Raw genomic sequence first — 25,939 nt, 5'->3', positions numbered from 1 at the left:
AAAGGAAAAGTAATAAAATGAAAGTTGATCATTATGGTGTTACCCCTGTTTATTAAGTATTTGCTTAAAATAAAAAGTTGTAAATAGGTCAAACAATGGCCTTATCCAGTGGGAGTTGTTATTCAGGTGAGGTCTCATTTGGTAGTTGTGCGAAGGAGTTCTCATTCCTTAATATGAGGGTTTTTATTTTGGGGCAATGGTTGAAATGAGATATTTACTAAATTCTGATTTTCAGGATCTGAAGAATCAACATTAAATTGATATTATTTGTTAGCTATTTAGAGACACTTTGTACAACAAAAATAGTCATTTTCATATAAATGTATTTTGTATTTACATATTTTTCCCCCTCCCTTTTTCAGGTTTTTGAGTTCAACAGCCATCACCCGTGAGCTAAATTACCACACAGATCTTGACATGGATCAGAGACAAAGGAGGACCCGGTCCAAATCCATGGCAGCTGCGGACCTGTCTGATCTGTCTGGACACAGAGGTAAGACAACTTTATGTAAGCACTCTTTGACTTCTGCAGTACTGCAAAGCAGTGCTAAAATTTGGAGGTTTCTGCAATGAAATTAATGGCCGAGAGTTTACATTGCAAATATGGGATTTTATGAATTAATATGTAAGTAAAACATTGTATCCCCATACTCCGCTACATGTTCCACTCACCCCAAAAATCAGTGTCCCTAGGGTCTAGTCCCCATGCATAAGAATAAATCTGTTGCATTTGTGTGTGTGTGTATGTGTGTGTGTGTATATATATATATATATATATATATATATATTAAAAACTGTTGTGCATATTCACACAGCCTCCAATCTTATCCTAAGGCTTGAAATTTCTAACATCACCATACATGCATAACCAGACAGGTGGATTATGCAATTCCAGACATGTCTTTAAATTAACAAGGATTTATATATGGCACTGATTCTTTTTCAATAATGTGTATGAAATGAAATGAGCATCAAATCTGAGTTAGTACTATGCATTATTCACTGCTACATGGACATCAGACTTAGAAAAGAACATGTATCTTATATTCTAACTGATGTAATCAGTATTGTGACTCACAATTGTGTGAATCCTACTAAAATTAAACTGCCCTCCCATTAAAAATAAGTGCATAAAATAAAATTGCACAGCTGATTTGCCATGTATGCAATGAAACCTGTAGCCTTCATTAATATAAACAAACTGCAGTATGTGATAATAGTTATCTTGTGTAGCTCATATACTTTATTCTAGATAATATGATTACTGTACATTTACTTTATTCTAGATAATATGATTACTGTACATTTATTTTATTCTAGATAATATGATTACTGTACAGTTACTTTATTCTAGATAATGATTACTGTACAGTTACTTTATTCTAGATAATATGATTACTGTACAGTTACTTTATTCTAGATAATGATTACTGTACAGTTACTTTATTCTAGATAATATGATTACTGTACAGTTACTTTATTCTAGATAATATGATTACTGTACAGTTACTTTATTCTAGATAATATGTTTACTGTACAGTTACTTTATTCTAGATAATATGTTTACTGTACAGTTACTTTATTCTAGATAATATGTTTACTGTACAGTTACTTTGTTCTAGATAATATGTTTACTGTACAGTTACTTTATTCTAGATAATATGATTACTGTACAGTTACTTTATTCTAGATAATATGTTTACTGTACAGTTACTTTATTCTAGATAATATGATTACTGTACATTTACTTTATTCTAGATAATATGTTTACTGTACAGTTACTTTATTCTATATAATATGATTACTGTACAGCTTAGTACATCTTCATCCTGTGTGAGACGAGATTTTGGCTCAACAGTTCGTCATTAATAAATAATGGTTTTATTGTTATTGAAAGCATTTTTACCAAATGCATTTGGCAATAATGTTCAATGGCTTTTGGTATTGGGTGGTTATGTCTCTGTTGTTACATGTAATTCTGATGCATATGACATAATACTATTGTCATAACATACAATTGCTGCCACTCTACCAATAATGAAGGTAAACAACTGTTTTTCTTTTCATATTATTACTTCACTCAACAATGTTGACAGAACCCTAGAGTAACCACAGCCATCTAATTGTCCATCACTGATTTGGTGTCTGCCAGAGAACTTTACTGGGGAATTGTCAGATTATAACTATATTTGCTATGCAGATTTTTTTTTCCTGCCTTCACTATCATTTACTGGAGTTATAGCCCCTTATTGCTATTGCACTATCATTTCTGCAGCTTAACTTTCCCAAGGATTGTTGGACTTTGACATACAGCTCCATATTGATGAAACCATTAATGAAGTTTATTCCAGTGTTCCACAAGTTCATATACAGGAGTTATGCCCCCTGATTACCAGTTCCTCTGTCTTTAGTTTCAGCAGAATAATTTTACCAAACGTTGTTGGATTTTAATCAGATTTTGGTATGCAGCATTATATTGTTTAAGATTTTGAATGAGTTTGATTTCCAGCATTCCCCATCATCATTTACAGAAGTTATGCCTCCTGATTTCCTATTCTCCTGATTTGGGCTTCTGCAGCATTTACCAAGGCTTTATTTGATTTCAACCTTTGACATGCAGCTTTATAACATGAGACCTTGGTTGAATTTAATTTCTAGTGTTCCACATTATCACTTAGAAGAGTTATGGCCCTTGAGTGCCTGTCCTTGCTGGTTACCACAGTTGAATTTTACAAAGGAATGTGAGATTTCAGTTATACACCTTTGTATTAATCAGACCTAGCATCAGCTGGACTTCCATGGAGCCTAACTTCCATTTCTCCTAACTTTTCTTTCCTAACACAAATCTGTTAAAGGTCCTAAAAAATATTTGGAGAACAGGGATCTTTGTGATGCACTCATTGCTAACAGCTCTCGTTCTTACTTTTGTTCTGCAGAAGTGCAGATAATTAGGCAGATATAATGATTCTGACCACATTTTATCATTAGGTCACATGCAGATAATTAGGCAGATATAATGATTCTGACCACATTTTATCATTAGGTCACATGCAGATAATTAGGCAGATATAATGATTCTGACCACATTTTATCATTAGGTCACATGCAGATAATTAGGCAGATATAATGATTCTGACCACATTTTATCATTAGGTCACATGCAGATAATTAGGCAGATATAATGATTCTGACCACATTTTATCATTAGGTCACATGCAGATGATTAGGCAAATAGAATGATTCTGACCACATTTTATCATTAGGTCACATGCAGATAATTAGGCAAATAGAATGATTCTGACCACATTTTATCATTAGGTCACATGCAGATAATTAGGCAAATAGAATGATTCTGACCACATTTTATCGTTAGGTCACATGCAGATAATTAGACAAATAGAATGATTCTGACCACATTTTATCATTAGGTCACATGCAGATAATTAGGCAAATATAATGATTCTGACCACATTTTATCATTAGGTCACATTTTGGGGTTTCTTAAAATCCATTTGTTTTTCTAGAAATTTAATTAATTTAAATCTGATTAATGAACATCTATAGGAATTATGGTTTTTATTTCAGCACACAGAAAAATTACTGAGTAGTCAGAGAATTTGTAAATCCTTTCTTCTAGCTCTGACATTATAATCTTATAGTACACACAATTTTTATATCAAAATGGCATAAGTTGATCATATGCATTATGTTTGCAGATGTGAACTTTACTTTCATTTATTACTAAATTTTAAATGAAATTTTATATTAAAGTATTAAGTAACAGTTTGTGTGCTCTGCCTTTTCAAATAAAAGTAGGTGACATTGTAACTTTAAAAACTTTTGAGATTAATAGCTAGAACTTGGTGTTCACATTAAAGTATACTACATACCACACTGGAAGTCCTATCTTAAATGTCAAGGCCATGGCCCAGTGTTTTATGTTTTCATTACATGTTACCTTCCATTATAATGGCCCAATGTTTTATGTTTTCATTACATGTTACCTTCCATTATAATGGCCCAGTGTTTTATGTTTTCATTACATGTTACCTTCCATTATAATGGCCCAATGTTTTATGTTTTCATCACATGTTACCTTCCATTATAATGGCCCAATGTTTTATGTTTTCATTACATGTTACCTTCCATTATAATGGCCCAGTGTTTTATGTTTTCATTACATGTTACCTTCCATTATAATGTTAAAGCCATTTGAGATTAAGGTATAGATACGCATCATGACCAGAAAGTGTTTGACATACCACATTAGTGGTGATACATTCAACATCAAGATCATAACTTGTTATTTTACATTTCTGTCACACTTTCTATTCCACTCTGTAAATTTGAAAACTGTTAGAGATGAAACTTAGTACACTTAAACATCATCACTAGGAAGCAATTTCAGATTCAGAGATTATTCTTTTTGGTATACTTATGCAGTATGACTAGTGTTATGTGTTTAAGCTCTCAAAACAGAAACAGGAAAAGAGTGAAGACATCAAGCTTTGTAAATTTAACAAATAATTTATTTCCCTAGAAAAACAAGGTAAAAATGAAAAAAAAGAACTTATGATTTTAAGAATCAAATCCAAAACTAATCCAAGAATTAAAAATTAGAAGTCCTAGTAATAAAATGTTCTAATGAATCTAAGTTCAAGTCCCGATAAAATCCAGAATGGAAGGTGATGATGTATACTGTAGTCAGTATATCACTGAAGTGTCAACATTTCTTTGTTGAACCACAGAAAATAATCCAGTGTTTGAATTCCGAATAAAATTTCAGTAAATGTCTTTGTCCAAGAATTCTGTATGAGCACTTAAATATTTTCCAGGGAAATGAAATAATCTTTTAGAATCCAGATAATCTGAAGAAAAATTAAAATGTAACTCCAGCTGGTCACAACAGAAAAAAACACCACATTTGTTATGCAAATTTAATTTGTATTGTTTGTTGGCTTTTCTTAATGACTGCATGTTACATATATCTGTATTTTGTACATGACTGTCTCCAAAATCAAGTTCACTGTGTACCTGGCCAGAGACATTTGTTTTGTAAACAACATAATACATTCCTAATATTTCTTCATGATTGTGGATTAAATGTTCAGATCATTGTTACTGTAAACATGTTTACTTGAATTTGAGTTATAAGATACTGCCTTGATTCTGACCTTAGAATCTTCTACAATGGAAAATTTCATTAAGTGACATAGTATTTTCAGAAAATGGAAATTGAGACCTAGATCAAGTAGAGGGGTATATAATCTTGTTTACCTAAGAATTATTCAATCTGGCCTTAACATCTGAAGCAGAATCAATCTTAATGTTGTGTTCAGTTTTACATTTTGGTGGATTAATTTATTCAAATTATTTTTCACAGGAAATACATTCTGTTCATCAATAATATTCTTTGACTGTAACATTAATTTGGAATTATAGTGAATTTAGATAAAGACATTTTTGGATTATGTTATTGTGATATATCAAAAGACCTTATAGGCCACAGGCACATTAGCATATTCAAGACTACATGCACATCAACTCATTCAGTACATGTATTGGAATTTATTTGGAATAACACACAAATTCAGTTAGAACTTCCTCCATTTCGACTTGTGTCAGAACTTCTGGGACTGTTAACATAATGTACTGGCAGATCAGGGCCTGTACTGTTTGTTCTGCTGATTAGTCCTAACAATCTGCATCAACCCAGATCTACTGGTGCATTATGCAATGGCAAATCATGGTCCTTGCAGTTTGCAGTTGGGTCCAACTCATGTTTCTTCCAGAGCCGTTTATTGTGATGGTCCCAATTGTCATTTGAACCTTCAGTGCTTTTGAACTTCCCAATAAGTATTGCAGGCTAACCAGTGCCAATATGCTATTATGTTTTCCACTAATTATTCTGTTAAATAGACATTCAATGACTTAAATCCAAGCCCTGTCACTGAAATGACACCTATTGTTAACGATAATTGAGTATCATCACCAGTTAAGATAATCCAGTATAATTACTCACACTCCTTGCCATTATTTTTTGTCCTACTGTCACAATATTGGAAAACACACGACAGTTTTGATCGTTGAGGAATTTGTCCTGGTAATTTACATAATTAAGGTTCAGATATGTTTTTTTTCCTTTTATACATGAATGAATAAACATTTTATTTTTTCTTGCGATTGTACTTTGTCATTTCCAACAATGAACAAGATCAGATTTGTTTTAAGAAACAGGCTTTCAGAGAAGGTACTCATCTATTGTGTAACAATATTGCTTGTAACAATCAGCACAGAAGGTACTCAACTATCTTGTACCAAGATTGCTTGTAACAATCAGCAGTGTCAGAAGGTATTCAGTTATCTTGTAACAAGATTGCTTGTAACAATCAGCTCAGAAGGTACTCAACTACCTTGTTATAAGATTGCTTGTAACAATCAGCACAGAAAGAATTTGTCTTCAAGACTTTAGTTTCTGTGTAGCAGTCAAAACATATGGGGAAATGAATAGAAGAAATGTTTGTTTAAATTTGAAGACTACTGAGTTTTGTCATTAAATCATGATATAACTTAGAGAAATAAAAATACTATAGAACTAATATACTTCTTTTTTATATCGATTTTACTTTTATGATGGGACATTGTTAAAACACTTTTTATGATGCAATAGTGCACAACCCTGACACTATCAAAATTTTCTGGTGAGACTATTGCAACTTACAAGCAAGTACTGCATTTACTTGCTTACGAGTTGAGTTAAACTGCAAATAACAAAGATCCTGATCTGCTATAGCATAACATGCCTGCAGATCTGGGTCTGTCTTGTCTACTGATTACTCCAAAAAAACTGCACAGACCCGGAGCTGTCAGTGCATTATGCGACAGCAGATCTGCAGTTTGCAGTTGGACTTTACTTATAAGCAAGTATATATGGTATAGATATTATATAGTTTGAAGTATAGTGGGATAGCTCAACAAGGTTGCTGGTTTTCATAAACAAGAGCTATACAGTTGGATGAATAGGTATAAGTTAGGCAACATTTTCTGTTCTGGTCGTGACTCTAACCTTCGATACTGATGTTTATTTTAACATTCAAGGTGACACATCACAGTGTTGGGATTTGTTTTTGTCGGTTATTTATCACACTAATAATGGATTCTATAAATAAAATTGAAATTTCATCACTTTATTGATGTAATTCTGCATCACTGTAAATTATTAACTTGTATCAGCTGTTAAATGAATACCTTGAAATGCCCGACTAGTCTTTCAGTTTTGCAATGTAAATGATGACTGTTACAGATAGCATTTTGTATTGGTGACATTTCATATTATTAGTGTAAATGATCCATTTAGATATTTTTCTTTTTTTTATGCCTTCATTTGCATGTTCATCTTGAGATAACATTATCCTGCTTTTTATAAAATGGTAGTGTCTCTTTGATAATCTACTCATCTGTAACCTGCAAAAATTATAGAAAGAATATTAGGACTTGAATAATGTTGTACAACAGAATGGTTGTAACATTGGAATTATAGAATGTTGTACAACAGAATGTTTGTAACATTGGAATTATAGAATGTTGTACAAAAGGATGGTGATAACATTGGAATTATATAATGTTGTACAACAGAATGGTTGTAGCATTGGAATTATATAATGTTGTACAACAGAATGGTTGTAACATTGGAAATGTAGAATGCTGTACAAAAGGATGGTGATAACATTGGAATTATATAATGTTGTACAACAGAATGGTTGTAACATTGGAATTATAGAATGTTGTACAAAAGGATGGTGATAACATTGGAATTATATAATGTTGTACAACAGAATGGTTGTAACATTGGAATTATATAATATTGTACAACAGAATGGTTGTAACATTGGAAATGTAGAATGCTGTACAAAAGGATGGTGATAACATTGGAATTATAGAATGCTGTACAACAGAATGGTTGTAACATTGGAATTATATAATGTTGTACAACAGATTGGTTATAACATTGGAATTATAGAATGTTGTACAACAGATTGGTTGTAACATTGGAATTATAGAATGCTGTACAACAGATTGGTTATAACATTGGAATTATATAATGTTGTACAACAGATTGGTTATAACATTGGAATTATAGAATGTTGTACAACAGATTGGTTATAACATTGGAATTATAGAATGTTGTACAACAGAATGGTTATAACATTGGAATTATAGAATGCTGTACAACAGAATGGTCATAACATTGGAATTATAGAATGTTGTACAACAGAATGGTTATAACATTGGAATTATAGAATTTTGTACAATTGTAAAATGTTATACAACAGGATGGTCATAACACTGGAATTATAGAATGTTGTACAACAGAATTGTTATAACATTGTAAAATTCTATTTAAAATTAAAGTCCACTATTTAAGCACATACTGAAGATTGCATATTTTAATGAGACGTTGAGCAAGGACTTTAATAATGTTCTTCATAAAATACTTATTTTTGGTGATGGTGATTACAGAGTGCTAGAAGACTGGTAGAACACATGATAAGCTGTGAAAAATAAATAAATAAATTAATAATAATAATAAAAATAATAATAATAAATAAGAAAAAGATTATTGCTTAACCTTTAGAACTTAGTGAGTGCCAAATTTGTCTCCTTTTTAGACCTTGTCAACAATCTTCATAAGTTCTACATGTACATATAATATGGAAGAAAGTGAAAGATAGAAGGTTCTGTAATGTAAGATGCATGTTGCATTTCTCAAGATTATCATGAATGTTTTGGGGGTAATGTTGTGTGGTGGAGAAAACAGTATTGATTCATAGATTAGTATAGTAAAACCTCCAAATTAACATGAATGTTTTGGAGGTAATGTTGTGTGGTGGAGAAAACGGTATTGATTCATAGATTAGTATAGTAAAACCTCCAAATTAACATGAATGTTTTGGGGGTGATGTTGTGTGGTGGAGAAAATAGTATTGATTCATAGATTAGTATAGTAAAACCTCCAAATTAACACCAGACTGGTGAAAAAGTCTTAATTGGAGGTGATCTTATTTTAAAGGATAAGTTCTTTTTTATCTCATATCTGGTTTGATTTTGGGTGTGGTGTTTGTTTGAAGATGGACACAGTCGAAGGTTTTGCTATATTAGGAGTTTTAATCCATGTTGAAACAGAAACAAACAACCTCACAAAGCCTGGATGGTAATATGCCTGTAATGGATTATTTTTAGAGATGGAAATGGCCAATTCCTTGCTTAAACATCACATACTTAGCTAATTATTTTTCATTTTTAAACACTTTTCCATAAATATTCATGAAGTGTCCAAATAATGTTGAATACCCTAGTGTAATTCTTTTTATACATCTGAATAAAGTTGAGAATTTTGTTGTCTATCTGTCCCTCTGTTCATTATTCTGTGTCTGCCTAATAACTCAAGTTCTCCAACATGTACTATTACCAAACTTTGTGGATAGCTTGCATATTTTGGCAAGGAAGAAACCTATTTATTTTGGGTTCAAAGGTCAAGGTCACTGACAAAAAAAAATAGAAAGATGGTTGAGCACAGTAACATTAGTTCTACATCACAGACCAGGACCAAGCTTTCTGGATAGCTTGCATTTATGGTAAGAAAGAAGCCTATCAGTTTTGTGGTTGAAAGGTCATATGTCAAAGGTTGCTGTGACTGAAAGAAGTATGCCAAGCTTAATGAATAGCTTGCATTTGAGGTAAGGAGGAAGCCTATTTATTTTGGGTCAAAAGGTCAAGGATTTGTGCTTAAGGTATGGAGGAAGATTGTTATTCTGGGTTCTAATGGTTAATGGTCAGGGCCATTGTAACTCAAATAAAACTGGGTTTTAGAGAATGACGTTTGTTTTAGAGTAACTTCATTGACAGAATTTTGTGTATGGCACACACATAGGGTAAGAAAGAATATTTGGGTCTCGGGGTCAAAGGTCATGGTCAAGATATTTGATTCTACAGAGTAATTTCAGTTCAAGATTGCATACTGTAGCCAAATGTTGTTGTCATTGAGACCCATTGGTTATTGATCTTCGGAGTCAGCAAAGCCCTACTGATGCTTTGATAGAGGAGTATTAAATACATGTGGGCATACAATCAGGGCCTTCCATTAGAATTAAAGTTAGAGGGTGATTTGCTAAAGTAAATGGGGGTATTTGGGAAACCTTCTCCGATGGGAATACAGCTTTTTTTTAAGTAGCTGGATGCAAAGTAAAAGTAGCTAGTAAATTAACCAGCTCATGGCTGGTAAGGAAAGCCTGTGCTGCTATACTGAAATTCTGTAGAAATTAAGGTAGCATGCTACACTTTTTCAAATATGCAGCAGTGTATAATGAAAACTCTTGTTGAATTAAGGTAGCATGTTTTTGTACATCAACACTTACTGCACACATTAAAAGGTTGTGACGACCTCATTGATATGACATAATATTTTTATAGATGTATCAAAAAAGAGTGAATGTTGGGAAAGATTGGGTGTAAAATGGTGTGGTTATGACAGAAATGAAGTAGTTGTGACTTCTATTTCTTATTACAAAATGAAAATGAAAAAATGGTTGTACAGTTTTAATAATTGAAATAACAGACCTTTGAAAGAATATGATAAAGTCAATGAAAAGACAGTGATCAAGTCAATGATAAAGTCAATGATAAAGTCATTGATAAAGTCAATGATAAAGTCAATGATAAAGTCAATGATAAAGTCATTGATAAAGTCAATGATAAAGTAATTGATAAAGTCATTGATAAAGTCAGTGAAAAGTCAATGAAAAGTCAATGATAAAGTCAATGATAAAGTCATTGATAAAGTCATGGATAAAGTCAGCGAAAAGTCAATGAAAAGTCAATGATAAAGTCATTGATAAAGTCATTGATAAAGTCAGTGAAAAGTCAATGAAAAGTCATGATAAAGTCAACAAAAGTCAATAATAAAGTCAGTGAAAAGTCTATTAAAAGTGAATGACTAAGTCTGAAAAGTCATTGATAAAGTCAATGAAAAGTCAGTGATAAAGTCAACAGAAGTCTATGAAAAGTCAATGATAAAGTCAATGAAAAACATACTAAGAGAAATGTAATAAAATGCACAAACATTGGGAAATCTTGAAGGTTTACAAGCAGCCATAAATCAGCTGCACATGGTATGGAAAACCAGTAATTGTCTCATAGTGAAATAATTCACTAGTATACACTTATATTTGTGTTATGAAAAACTGGTAATTGTCTCATAGTGAAATAATTCACTAGTATACACTTATATTTGTGTTATGGAAAACCGGTAATTGTCTCATAGTGAAATAATTCACTAGTATACACTTATATTTGTGTTATGGAAAACTGGTAATTGTCTCATAGTGAAATAATTCACTAGTATACACTTATATTTGTATTATGGAAAACCAGTAATTGTCTCATAGTGAACTAATTCACTATTATACACTTATATTTGTGTTATGGAAGTGAAATAATTCACTAGTATACACTTATATTTGTGTTATGGAAAACCAGTAATTGTCTGATAGTGAAATAATTCACTAGTATACACTTATATTTGTGTTATGGAAAACTGGTAATTGTCTCATAGTGAAATAATTCACTAGTATACACTTATATCTGTGTTTGATAAGCTCACTTTACCAATGTTTCAATATTCTTTCTTTTTAAGAAAAAACTCCATTATCTTAATGGAAAATTACCAAACTGTAAACAGTGTAGGTCTGTTTCTTACATTTTAGCAAATCAGTTTAACAAACATCAGGTAGACCATGTTTTTTTTCCAAGGGCAAACCAATGTCCTAACTAAGATCCAAGTAAACATGCTGCTTTCAAATGATCATTATCTTAAAATATAATCTACAATCATGGACAGATATTAGCTATTAAATATAACGTTTACAAATGATCATTACAATCTACAATCACATTCAAAAGTTGAACACACAATATACCAGTAGAAATACACAACAATGCTACATTCCTAATCTCTGGATTCACACTGTATTTTTGTACAAATGATAACCTCTGGATTCACACTGCATTATGTACAAATGATAACCTCTGGATTCACACTGTATTTTGTATAAATGATAACCTCTGGATTCACACTGTATTTTGTACAAATGATGACCTCTGGATTCACACTATTTTGTACAAATGATGACCTCTGGATTCACACTGTATTTTGTATAAATGATAACCTCTGGATTCACACTGTATTTTGTACAAATGATGACCTCTGGATTCACACTTTATTTTGTACAAATGATAACCTCTGGATTCACACTGTATTTTGTACAAATGATGACCTCTGGATTCACACTGTATTTTGTATAAATGATAACCTCTGGATTCACACTTTATTTTGTATAAATGATAACCTCTGGATTCACACTGTATTTTGTACAAATGATGACCTCTGGATTCACACTTTATTTTGTACAAATGATAACCTCTGGATTCACACTGTATTTTGTACAAATGATAACCTCTGGATTCACACTGTATTTTGTATAAATGATGACCTCTGGATTCACACTTTATTTTGTATAAATGATAACCTCTGGATTCACACTGTATTTTGTACAAATGATGACCTCTGGATTCACACTGTATTTTGTATAAATGATAACCTCTGGATTCACACTTTATTTTGTATAAATGATAACCTCTGGATTCACACTGTATTTTGTACAAATGATAACCTCTGGATTCACACTGTATTTTGTACAAATGATAACCTCTGGATTCACACTTTATTTTGTATAAATGATAACCTCTGGATTCACACTGTATTTTGTACAAATGATGACCTCTGGATTCACACTTTATTTTGTACAAATGATAACCTCTGGATTCACACTGTATTTTGTACAAATGATGACCTCTGGATTCACACTGTATTTTGTACAAATGATAACCTCTGGATTCACACTGTATTTTATACAGATGATAACCTCTGGATTCACACTGTATTTTGTACAAAAGATAACCTCCAGATTCATACTGTATTTTGTCTAGACTTTAGTGTACAAATGAATTGCTTCTTCCTTCAGACACCAGGCCCAGATCAGCTTCACCAGTACAACAAAGACAGAGAAGCAGATCTGCAGAAATCTCCCTGGTATTGCCTAAAAGTGGGACTTTTTTGACAAATGGTGATAAATTAGCATCAGAAATGTCTGAAGACTTTCTTTCCACCTATGTGCCCTCAGGTGAGAAACTATTTTGAGATTCAAGTTTAAATAATTTCATTATTGATAATTTTCCATTCTTGTGTTTTGTTATTACTATGATTAGAAAATGTTTATTACCTTTATTCATGTTTTCTTATTTTCAGTTGTGTATGGCTTTATGCCATATGTTTTTCATTGTCTTTTCTCCTAGGTTTTCTGTGTCATTTATAAAAGGTCATTCAAGGTCACATAGTAGAGAATGTTTACAGTTTGACCTTTGCGTGATCATGGGTATTTTTGTGATTAATGTTTGAGTTAAAGAAGTTTTACTGTATATAAAAAAAAATATTTTTCATATGACATAGTATGCTTTCATTATAATCTCATATGGAATCGCAGTTTACTGTTATATGCAGAAATGCAAAAGATATTCGACTGTATACAAATTCGACGATTTTCATCATGGGAAAAAATATTTTGGTGATTCTGTCCAAAGATATGTGTAATATAGACTGTATTTATGTGCCCAGCTCTTTCAATATATAATGAATTACCACTCATGTCAAGACAAATACACAGAAAAGTTGACCGCCAAAATGGTGGGCAGTTTTTCAAGGGGAGATAAATTTGACTTGAACTGAAAGCTAGTTATACTCTGCATTTTTTCTGTAATCAAGCTTTGCGTGATACTTGTGCATAATGTCCTTTAAATTAATGGATGTTGTATTTGGCACAGCAAAGCCTGTTGTACAATTAATTTTTCCGTTTTCGAGACTCAGATAAAGAGAAGGATATTTGAGAAACCACACAAAAGTAACCCATATTATGGGATGTTTATTGATTTACCACTAAGTGTGTTTGCACTTACTGGTGAGCAGATGACAGGTTATAATATTATATAATCAATAAATCTGTTCATGGAGAAACTGGTCTCTGAAGACAAGTGGTCTTTCATAGCAGTGGTCTTACAGGCTTTACTGTATTGACTTTTGCTTTGCATTGGACTGGTTAATAAAACTTATATTGAACTGAAAATAAGGCCAATAATATTATTTTGGTTTATTAAAAAATAGCCTGCTAAATCACCAGTCTGACTTATTAATAAGTTACAATGGCAACACTCTTCCCATTTCACAGTATGTGTGACACCTGCAGTGGACATCATTTATTGCAACAAAATGGACAGAAAGTTTCAATAATTATATTTTAATAAAAGTGTGTGAATTGTTGCAGACTTTGCTGTCTGTGTGTGATTAGGATTTGTAATGTAGCTTTAACAACTCTTCAGTCATATCACTATGATGTCTTCAGTTTGGCAGTTTATAGTGATTTCTAGCACTTGGGCATCATGCCACAGACATGTAGCATGATGTCCCACCTAGTCACATTATCCTGACACCAGGCTGACCAGTCCTAACACTAACCTCTTAATGCTGAGTGCCAAACGAGGCAGCTGTTAGTACCATTTTTGTAAGTCTTTGGTATGACTTGGCTGGGGTTCTAACCCATGACCTCCCACTTCCAAGGCGGATGCTCTAACCACTAGACCACCGGAGCGGTGCCACAGCAGACGTTGCTGATAAATGAACACAATTAAAATATAAAATAATAGGTATATATTTTTTAATCAACATTTTGGATATTTACCGTCAACTAGGTAAAGTAAGTAAATCTGTCCTACTGTAAAAATACATATAAAATATTGTAAAATTACATATAAAATTACATATAAAATATTGTAAAATTACTGTTCTGAGTGTTTTTAGTTAATTATGGTGCAATATTTTTTTCACTATTATTTCATTATTTTTCATTGAATCAATACATGTTTTTGTAATTTATAATAACTGACCAATGTCATTAATGCCATTCAACAGACTGTGTTACCATTATCAACACGGATCAAAGTTAATGGTGAGAATAAATCACATAGTTTATGCATTAATTTCCATAACAACATGTTATGCATTAATTTCCATAACAACATGTTGAGCCAGTGTAAATGAATCTGAAAAGTTTTACTTGTGTAAACATGTTACACCATACACATCTTTATGATGTTGAGTGAATATGGAGTTCATTATTTCTGTAAATTTAAAAAAAATTGATAATTGCATTTTCATTCAAGTTCAAGCTGTAAAAGAATGAAATAAAAAAGGGACTTTTTATTATATTTTTTAATTTCAAATATTCTTAAAAATTCTATGGATCTGGGACAATTACACTTTAGTCTTTAACACACTTTTCAATTTTGGATGGTAAAAATATTTCAGGTAAACTCAGGAGTTGGTTTTAATTGCACTTTTAACACATTATGGGCTATATAATGCTGATGACATCAGAGCCAAGTGTCTTCCCCAAGGACCCACCACAACAACAACTCAGACTGGCCTGAGTGTGTATTGAACTGCATTACTTGGATTACAAGATCAAAACTCAACCAACTGAGCTACTGCAGCACCCCCACCCCCAAACTTTGTAGAGGATGCTTCTAACTCTCTGTCCACTAGAAATAGAAAATTAAAGATTAGCACACAACAAGGTATACAATCTGTCAAGATGTCATTCAAAAGAATATCATTTTGTGTCATTCACAGTGACAATAATTCAATCTTTTTGAAATCAGATCCTAACACTTCATCGTAAGAACCTTAAACAGTCTTTTCAGAGAACATTGTTCAAATGACTGATTAAAATTATGGCGTCAAAGTTTCAACTGTGAATAAAGAGGGGCCCAGCAAGGGGTCAGAGAAGGATGCCCTGTGTTTAACTTAAACTCCATTTAATCCATTAAATTATAATAAAGTTTCCATGGATATCATGTACATAATTCAAAGCATTTCAGTTGAATTAATTAATGTTCTTGAAAAATATTTTAATTGGTTGAAATATTTGAATATGAATTAATACTTGACCTATTCATTATTCAGTAAATACTGTATAAGGCTCTGATTTTATCAACCTGGTAAAAAAAAATAATTGAAAGTAATAAATTAGGATTTATTGCATATTTGCATATGTTTGCAATAAAATTTTACATTATACATTTTTTAAAGCAATACTAAGAACACCAGGAAATCAGAATAATAAAATATTTGCTCTTATGACGGTATGTTTTAGAATCAATATTAAAACGAAGTGCAATTTTATGTGCTTGAATACCATATATAATCACTTATAACTCAAGTCCAAATGCAAACACCTTAGACCCTGATATGCCATTGCATTATGCACTGGCAGATCAGGGTCTATGGTGTTTGTTCTACTGATTACTTGAAACAAACTACATTGACCCGGAACTGCCACCATATTGCATCAGGAACATTACGTGACAAAGAAGCTGGTATATACGGTAGCATGGCACTTACAGAGCTGAAATAAAGCCCTGCAAATTCCTGTATCGGTCCGATAAATGGTAAACATTGACTGCTTCACAAAATGATTTGAATTAACATGGATGTGCTGATGCATTGTGATTAGCTTATGTTGGGAAATTGGAAATGTTGCATTAACATAAATCGGTGAAAATGCCAAAAGATTGTGGTAATAGGCATATGTATTTCAATATTGACCCTCAGACATGAACAAATTATGTTCCACAGCTACACAAATACATTATTCTGCAACTTTGCTATTCTTAGGAGCCATAAAAGTGATGTGTTGTAAAGTGAGGGAACTTTGTACTTAGAGATGTTTCAATAAGATTGAGTTAGAACATTGTGTAAGAGCAAATAAAATAGGGTATTTACTGAAGTGAAATCACAGAATTTATTCATTAGCAAAGAACTAATAGTAAGTGAAGTAGTTTAAGTAACAATGATATAAAAAAAATTTTTTTTTTAAAGAATTCAAGACAACAAATGTGTTTTAAAAAGGGTGGTGGTATAATGAGAGGCAATATAGTGAGGGAGTACTGTTTATTCTAATACAGACATAGTGGAATATAGTATACAGAATCAGACAGGCTTTGCTGTGTTAATGGTTTTGCCAGATAATGAGGAAAGGTTTTGAGACTGGTTTATAATCATTCCTGAGTTTGACAGACATTGATGTTTCTCAGATTCATAATTTTCAAAAAATGAAACATTATTTACTAAAAAAACACATTTTGTAGCAAGATTTTGTTCAGAAGATAAACCACTGCAAATTATGTAAGCCCCAGTTTTTGTTTCAAATTGTCATTATAGATCTTAAGCAATGATGCTATTGCCGTACTGAGTTACAAGACATTCAGAAACAAATGAGACCAGTTCATTATGGTTCATAAATTCATTGAATTAATTGGCAAGGAACTGTTTACTTAAACAAAATTAATTTTAAAGTATTGAAATATGTTTATCAGGTGATTTGACTAATACTGTTTGATTTGACTAATTAATTTTAAAGTATTGAAATATGTTTATCAGGTGATTTGACTAATACTGTTTGATTTGACTAATTAATTTTAAAGTTTGAAATATGTTTATCAGGTGATTTGACTAATACTGTTTGATTTGACTAATTAATTTTAAAGTATTGAAATATGTTTATCAGGTGATTTGACTAATACTGTTTGATTTGACTAATTAATTTTAAAGTATTGAAATATGTTTATCAGGTGATTTGACTAATACTGTTTGATTTGACTAATTAATTTTAAAGTATTGAAATATGTTTATCAGGTGATTTGACTAATACTGTTTGATTTGACTAATTAATTTTAAAATATTGAAATATGTTTATCAGGTGATTTGACTAATACTGTTTTTGATACCAGATTACTTAAAGTACAAGTAGCTTTAGTATGTATGTTCAACCAGTTGCCATATATACTGACTTATAAATCTGATCCAGCTGCAAACTGCATGGAACTATACCTGCATGGAACCATACCTGCTGTTGCATAATGTATAGGCAGATATGGGTCCATACAGTTTGTAAAAACTAATCATAAGAGCAAACAACATTAGTAATGACACTGATCTGCCATCACACGATGCACCGGCAGATTAGGGTTTTTTTTGGGGGGTTTTTTTTAAACTCCTTTATTCAGTGTTTGGTATATGTGGTAAAAATTCAAACAGGTTATACAAAATATGATTGTTTTAGCTCTTCATATTTGTGTAAATTGCCCTTTTTATAAAATTGTCTCTTTAAATGTGATGGCAGATTAGGGTTACATTGTTTGCAGTTGGGTCTTAGAGTCTGGTTGAACAAGACTTGGGAAGAGTTTGAGTCCAAGGGTCCTTTCCAGAGTTCTGCAGCAAATTATTTGCACACAGCAAACTATACACATATTATTATTATTATTATTATTATTATTATTATTATTACATGCACTAATAAATACATAAAATATGTACCAAAAATAATTTTTCACACAGTAATCCCTCATTACCATTAACTTACCATCATGCACACCTGGTGTCTCATTACCATTAACTTGCTATCATGCACACCTGGTGTCTCATTACCATTAACTTACCTTAATGCACACCTGGTGTCATTACCAGTCAACTTACCTTATTGCACACCTGGTGTCTCATTACCAGCAAACTTACCTTAATGCGCACTTTGTGCCTTATTACCAGTCAACTTACCTTATTGCACACCTGGTGTCTCATTACCAGCAAACTTACCTTAATGCGCACTTTGTGCCTCATTACCAGTCAACTTACCTTATTGCACACCTGGTGTCTCATTACCAGCAAACTTACATTAATGCACACTTTGTGCCTGATTACTAGTTAACTTACCTTAATGCACACGTGGTGTCTCATTACCATTTAACTTATTATCATGCACGATACAGTATAAAGCTTATAATAAAGGCCAATATCAGTTAGCCCAGAATCAGCAGAATATGAATTAACCCAGTATCAGTTAGCCCAATATCATTACTAAGTAGCACAAATTACATGTTGGGGACATGTTTAAGGTACTACTTTCTTAAGAAAAATTAATGAAAGCACACTATGATGATTTGTAGTGTAGCAATAGAGTGTCAGTTAAATTCATATGAATTTCACTGAACATTCTTTGTCAATTACTTTTATTTCTAGCAGTTAAAAAAGGTATGTTATAAACCTGGCTTATATTATGGTCAGGGTTGGTATGTGTTGTAATTCTTTTATTAAACGATGTTGTGACATGTGTTATAACAAACCAATTCTTGTTTTTCTGTTTACAGGAATATTCCTTCCAACAAAACATGTCCATATAATGTTGTTTATTTATTTCTCTGTTTGTGTTGTAACCATGATTTCAGAAGAGGAATTTTTATTGCATTGATTTACTTTTTGTTCATGTCAGTTCTTTCATTCATGTTCTACCATATGTACTTGCTTAAAAGCCCAGACAACTGCATACTGCAAAGACTCAGATCTCCTGCTTTATAATGTGCTGGCAGATCTGGGTGTATATTGTTGCTTAGGAGTATTCATTAGAACAAAGAACATAGACCTTGTTCTGCCAGTGCATGGTGTATTGGTAAATGAATGTCTGTGTTGTGTGATGTTGGACCCGATTCATTAGCAAGTATATGCAGTATATAGGTGCACTCTGAGTGTGAAATCTGTACTCAAATAGTGGCTGATAATGAAAACTATCCTGAACTCAAGCTCCCTGGTCTACCATCTCCAGGTCCAATCTGGGTTTGCATTTGGTTTTACAAAGATACATTTAGTAATACGAGTTACAGTTCTGTTTCATTTAACAATGACAATATATTGCATTTGGTACTACCTCACTATAAATACCCTCGTTATACCACTACCTTCTTATAACACCTGTATGGTTATGGGATTCATAAAATGCTTGAATTTTGTTGTGTCACTTCTTTTTTAATTAATATCCAAATTGTAGCTATAGGCAAATGAGAGCCACTTATGTGATTTATCATCAATAAATCCCAGATTTTGGTGGGTTTTTTTTGCACTATTATGTACAGTCATGTTAAAATGTCACTCAGTATGAAGCTTGCTCAATTACAGTGTGGGTAACTTTTACGAATCGTTTGAATTAGTTATAAAGAGGTAACTCTGTTTTTTGCAATATTGCAATATTGTAGTAAGAAACTTATCCTGACGATCTAGTCTTTTTAGAATAATAATTTTGTCACAATTATGCCATGCAGTCATTTACCATTGTGATGTACATAATTGTAAGGAAGCTTATAATTAATATTTTGCCATGATATTACTCTGTTATTGTTTATTGTTATCTTAATACTATGTGTGATATATTGGACTTGTTTTATCATGAGAGGCCTTTTAATCCTGCATTTCCTAGAGAGAATTCTGCCTGTTTTGTTATGGCCTAATCCTAAATCTTGCAAATTTGCTCCTGCAGAAGTAGATCACTGTGACCTACATTTAAATTGGTGATTAGTACCCTTCAAGATAAATAATCCATCAAATTTCATGACTGTACCAACAAGAATATCAGAGTAACTGAGCTTAATGCCAAAAAACTTAAAATAATCACTGTTGCAAGAGAAGTTGGTCACTGTGACCTTATTTTCCCAGCAGTGACTTGCAACCAGCCAGATGAATACGTCCTTCAAGTTTAAAATACTGACCTAAATATAAAGCATTTTGAGACAACAGTGCCATGAGAAAATGTATCACTATATCACTCATATGCTTTTTGCACAAGATAAAAACAATGCTGTACAAAGAAAGAGATGGACAAGATTCATTACTGAAGCAAGACATGTATAGAAGGTTTTAATGCTTGGTATATATATTTTATATTTCATTTGTTCATGACAGGGGAATTGTCATTTTTACAGTGAGACAGATTTTGGCAGATTACCATCTTCTATATAGAATACTTGCATTTGGCAATATTGTATACCATGTGTATTTGCTAATAAGTCGATTCCAACTGCAAACAACATATATCCTGATCTGCCATAGCATATTACACCTGCAGATCAGGGTCTATGTTATTTGTTCTACTGATTACTCATAAAAAACTGCACAGATCCAAATCTGCTGGTGCCTTATATGATGGCAGATCTGGGTCTGTGCAGTTTGCAGTTGGATTTGACTTATAAGCAAGTATTAATGGTAGTTTCAGAGGTCTAGTTTCCTAGCACAGTTTGTTTTGTAACAGAATTGATTTGTTCTGGGTTGTTCCTTATTTGTTCTGCCATTCAGCAGTTACTTGGAGATATCACAGGTCATCCTGATTACAAAAACATCTGTACATTTTCTTTTCATAGCTTTGTTTTATGGTGCAGGATTATTGGTTTTATATTAATGAATATTAATTTGCATTATTTATGGATTTTTTAATTTTGCTTTGTTATATATCTAACCCTGTCAGTGTCATAGATGCTTTTTTTATCATTTCTTCCTGGGGTTACCAACAAACAAACACTTGCTTCATTTGCAGCTGCCATTGTTCAGAATTGACACTGACAGTAGAAACAGGATGTACAGATATCATGCTTTTACGTGTTTTTTTTTTAAAGTTCTCAATCTTTTGAACAGAGTATCTGTGTCTGCCAGTGACTATGTTAGGCACATGTCTAATGTGGATTGGGATACTCGATTTTGCAGTGTTCTTTTTCCTCTGTCAGTTTATATGTTTCTTATTATTAAGGAAATATGCCTTGTATGTTGTAGATAACTACATATTGGCACTTAAAGAAATTCCAGGACATACACACACACACGAAATGGTTGATGCCATAGCTCTATGACACTGTAGGGGTTAACATAACCATATGTTCAGTTGTATGCTTTGTTGATGGGAGCGGTAATATATTGTTAGCAATAATCTTTTAGCATTAAGATGGTAAGAGTTAATTATCATTAATTAACCAATTTGCGTGTACACAACATTTGTCCCACAAGAACATCAATTTGTCCCAACCAGTGGATTTTTTCTGCACAGTGAGGGGTATTCAGTGTTTCTTTGGGATGGTAATGGACTTGGCATTCTTTTAAAGATATTATTTTGGGACCACCTAAACATTTCTTATTACATTTGTAAAAAGAGCACCATTTTCGTGCTGTCAATGCAATGCTTTTTAAGTAAATGTTGTCATACATCGAAAGAAAATTCATATCTGAAAGTTGACAGAATAAATCTGTTTAAAAGAAATGATAAAACAAGTCTTTTGGAAAAAGAGCTATTTGCCCAAAAGTTTGACATTTCAAATTTTTACCCATACTTTTTGGGACTTACACATCACTCTTTTAGCCACTATCAGCTCTCTGAACAACTTACAATGCAGAAAAATTCTGTGTCTCTCAATAGGTTTGGATATTGGATTTTAACAGTATGTTGTACTGTCATGTAGTCATGTTTGTTTTCTTCTGTAACCCGAGTTTTTACTTTGTCCTTTTGTGTGCCAGAATTTGATATGAAGGAAGAGAGCTACTCTACTGGATATGGTAAAAATGGTAGCCATGGTCCAACTGAACCAAACTCTCTCCCTGACAACTCCAACTTTTCTACCTCCCTTGGTCTCAGCTCTCATGTAGAGGAAAACACAAAAGGTATACATAACATAGTTGACAGAGCTAGCATAGCTACCAAGTCAATGTACACACATGCACAATCTAGTAGCTCACTTGGCTTTAGGGCTTTTAGTATGGCTCTTCATTTATCATTCATCACTAGTTACCTTTATATTCATTATCACAATTATATATGACTTAATATCCATTTCCAAATGATGAGTATAGCTACAATAGGGGTGGGTTTCCATAGCAACAGTATAATATTGGCAAATTATTTCCTGATGTTTCTACTCTTTCTTTTTGTATGATGCCATGAAATGTTCTTTAACAGGAAGAATTTCAAAATAGATACATTAACTTAAAACAAATATCCCCAGTGTCAAGTAAAATTACCAGTTGAGTTTTCTTTAATTATTTTGCAGGAGACCATCATATAAGCAGTGTTACATCTTGAGTGAGCCCAGGGGACATTTTTCCACCCCACCCCACCCCCACAAAACAAATCCAAATATCTTGATGATTACAGTGGGACAGAGATGCTTAAAATGTCCCCATAACAGCTTAACAAAAGTGTAGCACTTAAATATGTTTACGCTTTGATCATACAAACTCTGTACCAATAACGTGGTGGTATGGTTAGCTAGTTATATTTACAGGAATTTAGTTAATCATATTTGCAGGAAAGACAAATGATGCACATCCTGTGCAAATAATTTTCTGAAGATAGATGAAAAGCCAGAATTGTATTATTTTAAATAATTTGATCTGATATCTTTTGCAAATAATCTAAACTTGGGGAGGAAAAAGTGAAATTAAAACCTACTCCAGCTAAAGTTGTTTACTAAATTTCTTCGGCACAATTATGACCATATTATAAGCAACATCATATGACATGCTAGATGAAGCTCAAATCTTGTGTATAATCAGCATTGTATAAGCTATCATCTGCATGGCTTCCTTTGCAACATATTTCTTTTTAATTTTATTTTTTGTATCACAAAAACTACTTGCAGCATTTTATTTTATATTTAAGTTAGACTGAATGAAATCTTAACTATTTTAGCCCTTAAAAACAATCCAGTACATGTTCAAACTTGTAACGCTTAAATACAGCAATAACAAGTTTCAGATGAAATTGAAAATCAGCATAAACTCATCATTAATCAAAGTGAGTGATATTAGGCACACACTGGACTCTTGTTAACTTCGAAAATGGCAGCAGCTGTTTTTATTAGTGTTGGCAAAAATCCTTGCATGTAGCATACCTTAAACTATCCTTGAAATTGATCTGAAAGTGTTTCCAATTTGCAAAACACTTCACTAACTTGATATCATTGTTTTGGAATACATAATTTCAAATTAATGTATGCCATGAAACTTTTCTACATTTATTGAACTAGGTCAGGAATGAGGACTGCTATTTTAAAGCATTTCATAGCACAATTTATTGTGAGAACACAGTTCTAACATTCTGAAGCAATACATATACATAGTTATTTGTAATGTAAGAAAGTGTTAACAGCAGACAGTGGAAATGTATGCTTTCTCTAACACTAACAGCAGACAGTGGCAATGTATGCTTTCTCTAACACTAACAGCAGACAGTGGAAATGTATGCTTTCTCTAACACTAACAGCAGACAGTGGAAATGTATGCTTTCTCTAACACTAACAGCAGACAGTGGCAATGTATGCTTTCTCTAACACTAACAGCAGACAGTGGCAATGTATGCTTTCTCTAACACTAACAGCAGACAGTGGAAATGTATACTTTCTCTAACACTAACAGCAGACAGTGGCAATGTATGCTTTCTCTAACACTAACAGCAGTGGAAATGTATGCTTTCTCTAACAATAACAGCAGACAGTGGCCATGTATGCTTTCTCTAACACTAACAGCAGACAGTGGAAATGTATGCTTTCTCTAACACTAACAGCAGACAGTGGAAATGTATGCTTTCTCTAACACTAACAGCAGACAGTGGAAATGTATGCTTTCTCTAACACTAACAGCAGACAGTGGCAATGTATGCTTTCTCTAACACTAACAGCAGACAGTGGAAATGTATGCTTTCTCTAACACTAACAGCAGACAGTGGCAATGTATGCTTTCTCTAACACTAACAGCAGACAGTGGCAATGTATGCTTTCTCTAACACTAACAGCAGACAGTGGAAATGTATGCTTTCTCAAACTCTAACAGTACAAGTACCTGTCTTTGTTTCTTTTTTTTTTTGTTGAATGATTGCATTCGTCTTTAGTTGATGTGACGCAATTGATTCTTTTGTATGATGGATCCCCTTTCTGTCAGTGTGTGTGTGTGTGTGTGTGTGTGTGTGTGTGTGTGTGCCCTTTTATCAGTGAATACCTCCCCAAATGAGATATTTTGCAAAACATTTTCATTTTGAAAACATGCAAAAACTTGACTCATTTTGTTACAGCTAATAGCAGTTAATGATACCCAAAAATATTGTTTTATTTCTATTTTATAAATATATTATTTGAGAGATATTTTTTTGAAATCAGTTTAAACTTAAAAAAAATAATCATTTGGATACAGTATGGTAAAATGCCCTAATTAGGAAGGTTGTGTTGCACTTTGTATTTCGGTATTTCTCAGTTTTGTCTCTTGCTTTTCAATCTGATGAAGTCAAACAAAGTTGGTTACGCAACACAATGAAGCATACACTATGCTGCACCCATTTGTTTTTTGTATTACGTTGTAGATGGAACAGAAGTCTAGCAATCAGACTTTAAAAACCTGTCCCTTGGCAATAATACAAGACCAAGCACGTACAATGAATGCATACACTAATGCACACCACGTATTGAAGAGGACACTGTAATGTACCTGACTCATATTAACCTTAATGACTAAGGTCATCAGCGATTCAAAACTCACTGAACAGGGAAGTATGTAAAGAAACTTACCTAACAGGGTTTGTACCTGAATGGACCGGGGAAATATAGCAAAGAAACCAAAATTTAGATAAATAAGGAACAAGAGAAAATACAAATGGGAAATAAGAGCAATCTCATCTCAAATTCTTTTTTCAAAATTCTTTTATGCATTTTGGGGGTAAATAACAGACATAAAAACCTTTGATTTTAGATAATTAGAATGGAGAGCTCTAAACTTCCAGCTAACAGCATGTGCTTGGATGGGGCTTAAAGATGTCACAAATAATATGGTTTCTCTTCACAATTAATAGATCTTTTCCTCTAGTTTGTTTACATGGTAAGGACCATTCCATGAGTGTTTGCATGGTGAAGGACCATTCCATGA

The 25,939-nt window shown here is 32.6% G+C and overlaps 1 protein-coding gene across 6 annotated transcripts in view; it reads left to right on the top strand.

Moving 5' to 3' along the window:
• The window catches only part of LOC149800249 (uncharacterized), a 192,272-nt gene that overhangs the window by 154,997 nt on the left and 11,336 nt on the right, over nucleotides 1-25,939 (top strand). For 5 of the 6 annotated variants that reach the window (XM_089959827.1, XM_089959825.1, XM_089959826.1 and 2 more), the window contains 3 exons: nucleotides 363-493; nucleotides 13,080-13,238; nucleotides 22,547-22,690. In XM_089959827.1, the coding sequence (XP_089815953.1) occupies nucleotides 363-493; nucleotides 13,080-13,238; nucleotides 22,547-22,690 (434 nt within the window). The remainder of the gene's footprint in view (nucleotides 1-362; nucleotides 494-13,079; nucleotides 13,239-22,546; nucleotides 22,691-25,939) is intronic. The other variant, XM_089959829.1, reaches the window with a different exon arrangement.

The sequence above is a fragment of the Sinohyriopsis cumingii genome, chromosome 5 (assembly GCF_028554795.1).
Source record: "Sinohyriopsis cumingii isolate HCF-2022 chromosome 5, ASM2855479v2, whole genome shotgun sequence".
Classification (NCBI taxonomy): Eukaryota; Metazoa; Mollusca; class Bivalvia; order Unionida; family Unionidae; genus Sinohyriopsis; species Sinohyriopsis cumingii.
Note: the sequence above shows the minus strand (reverse complement) of the source record. Positions and strands in the feature narration are given on the sequence as shown.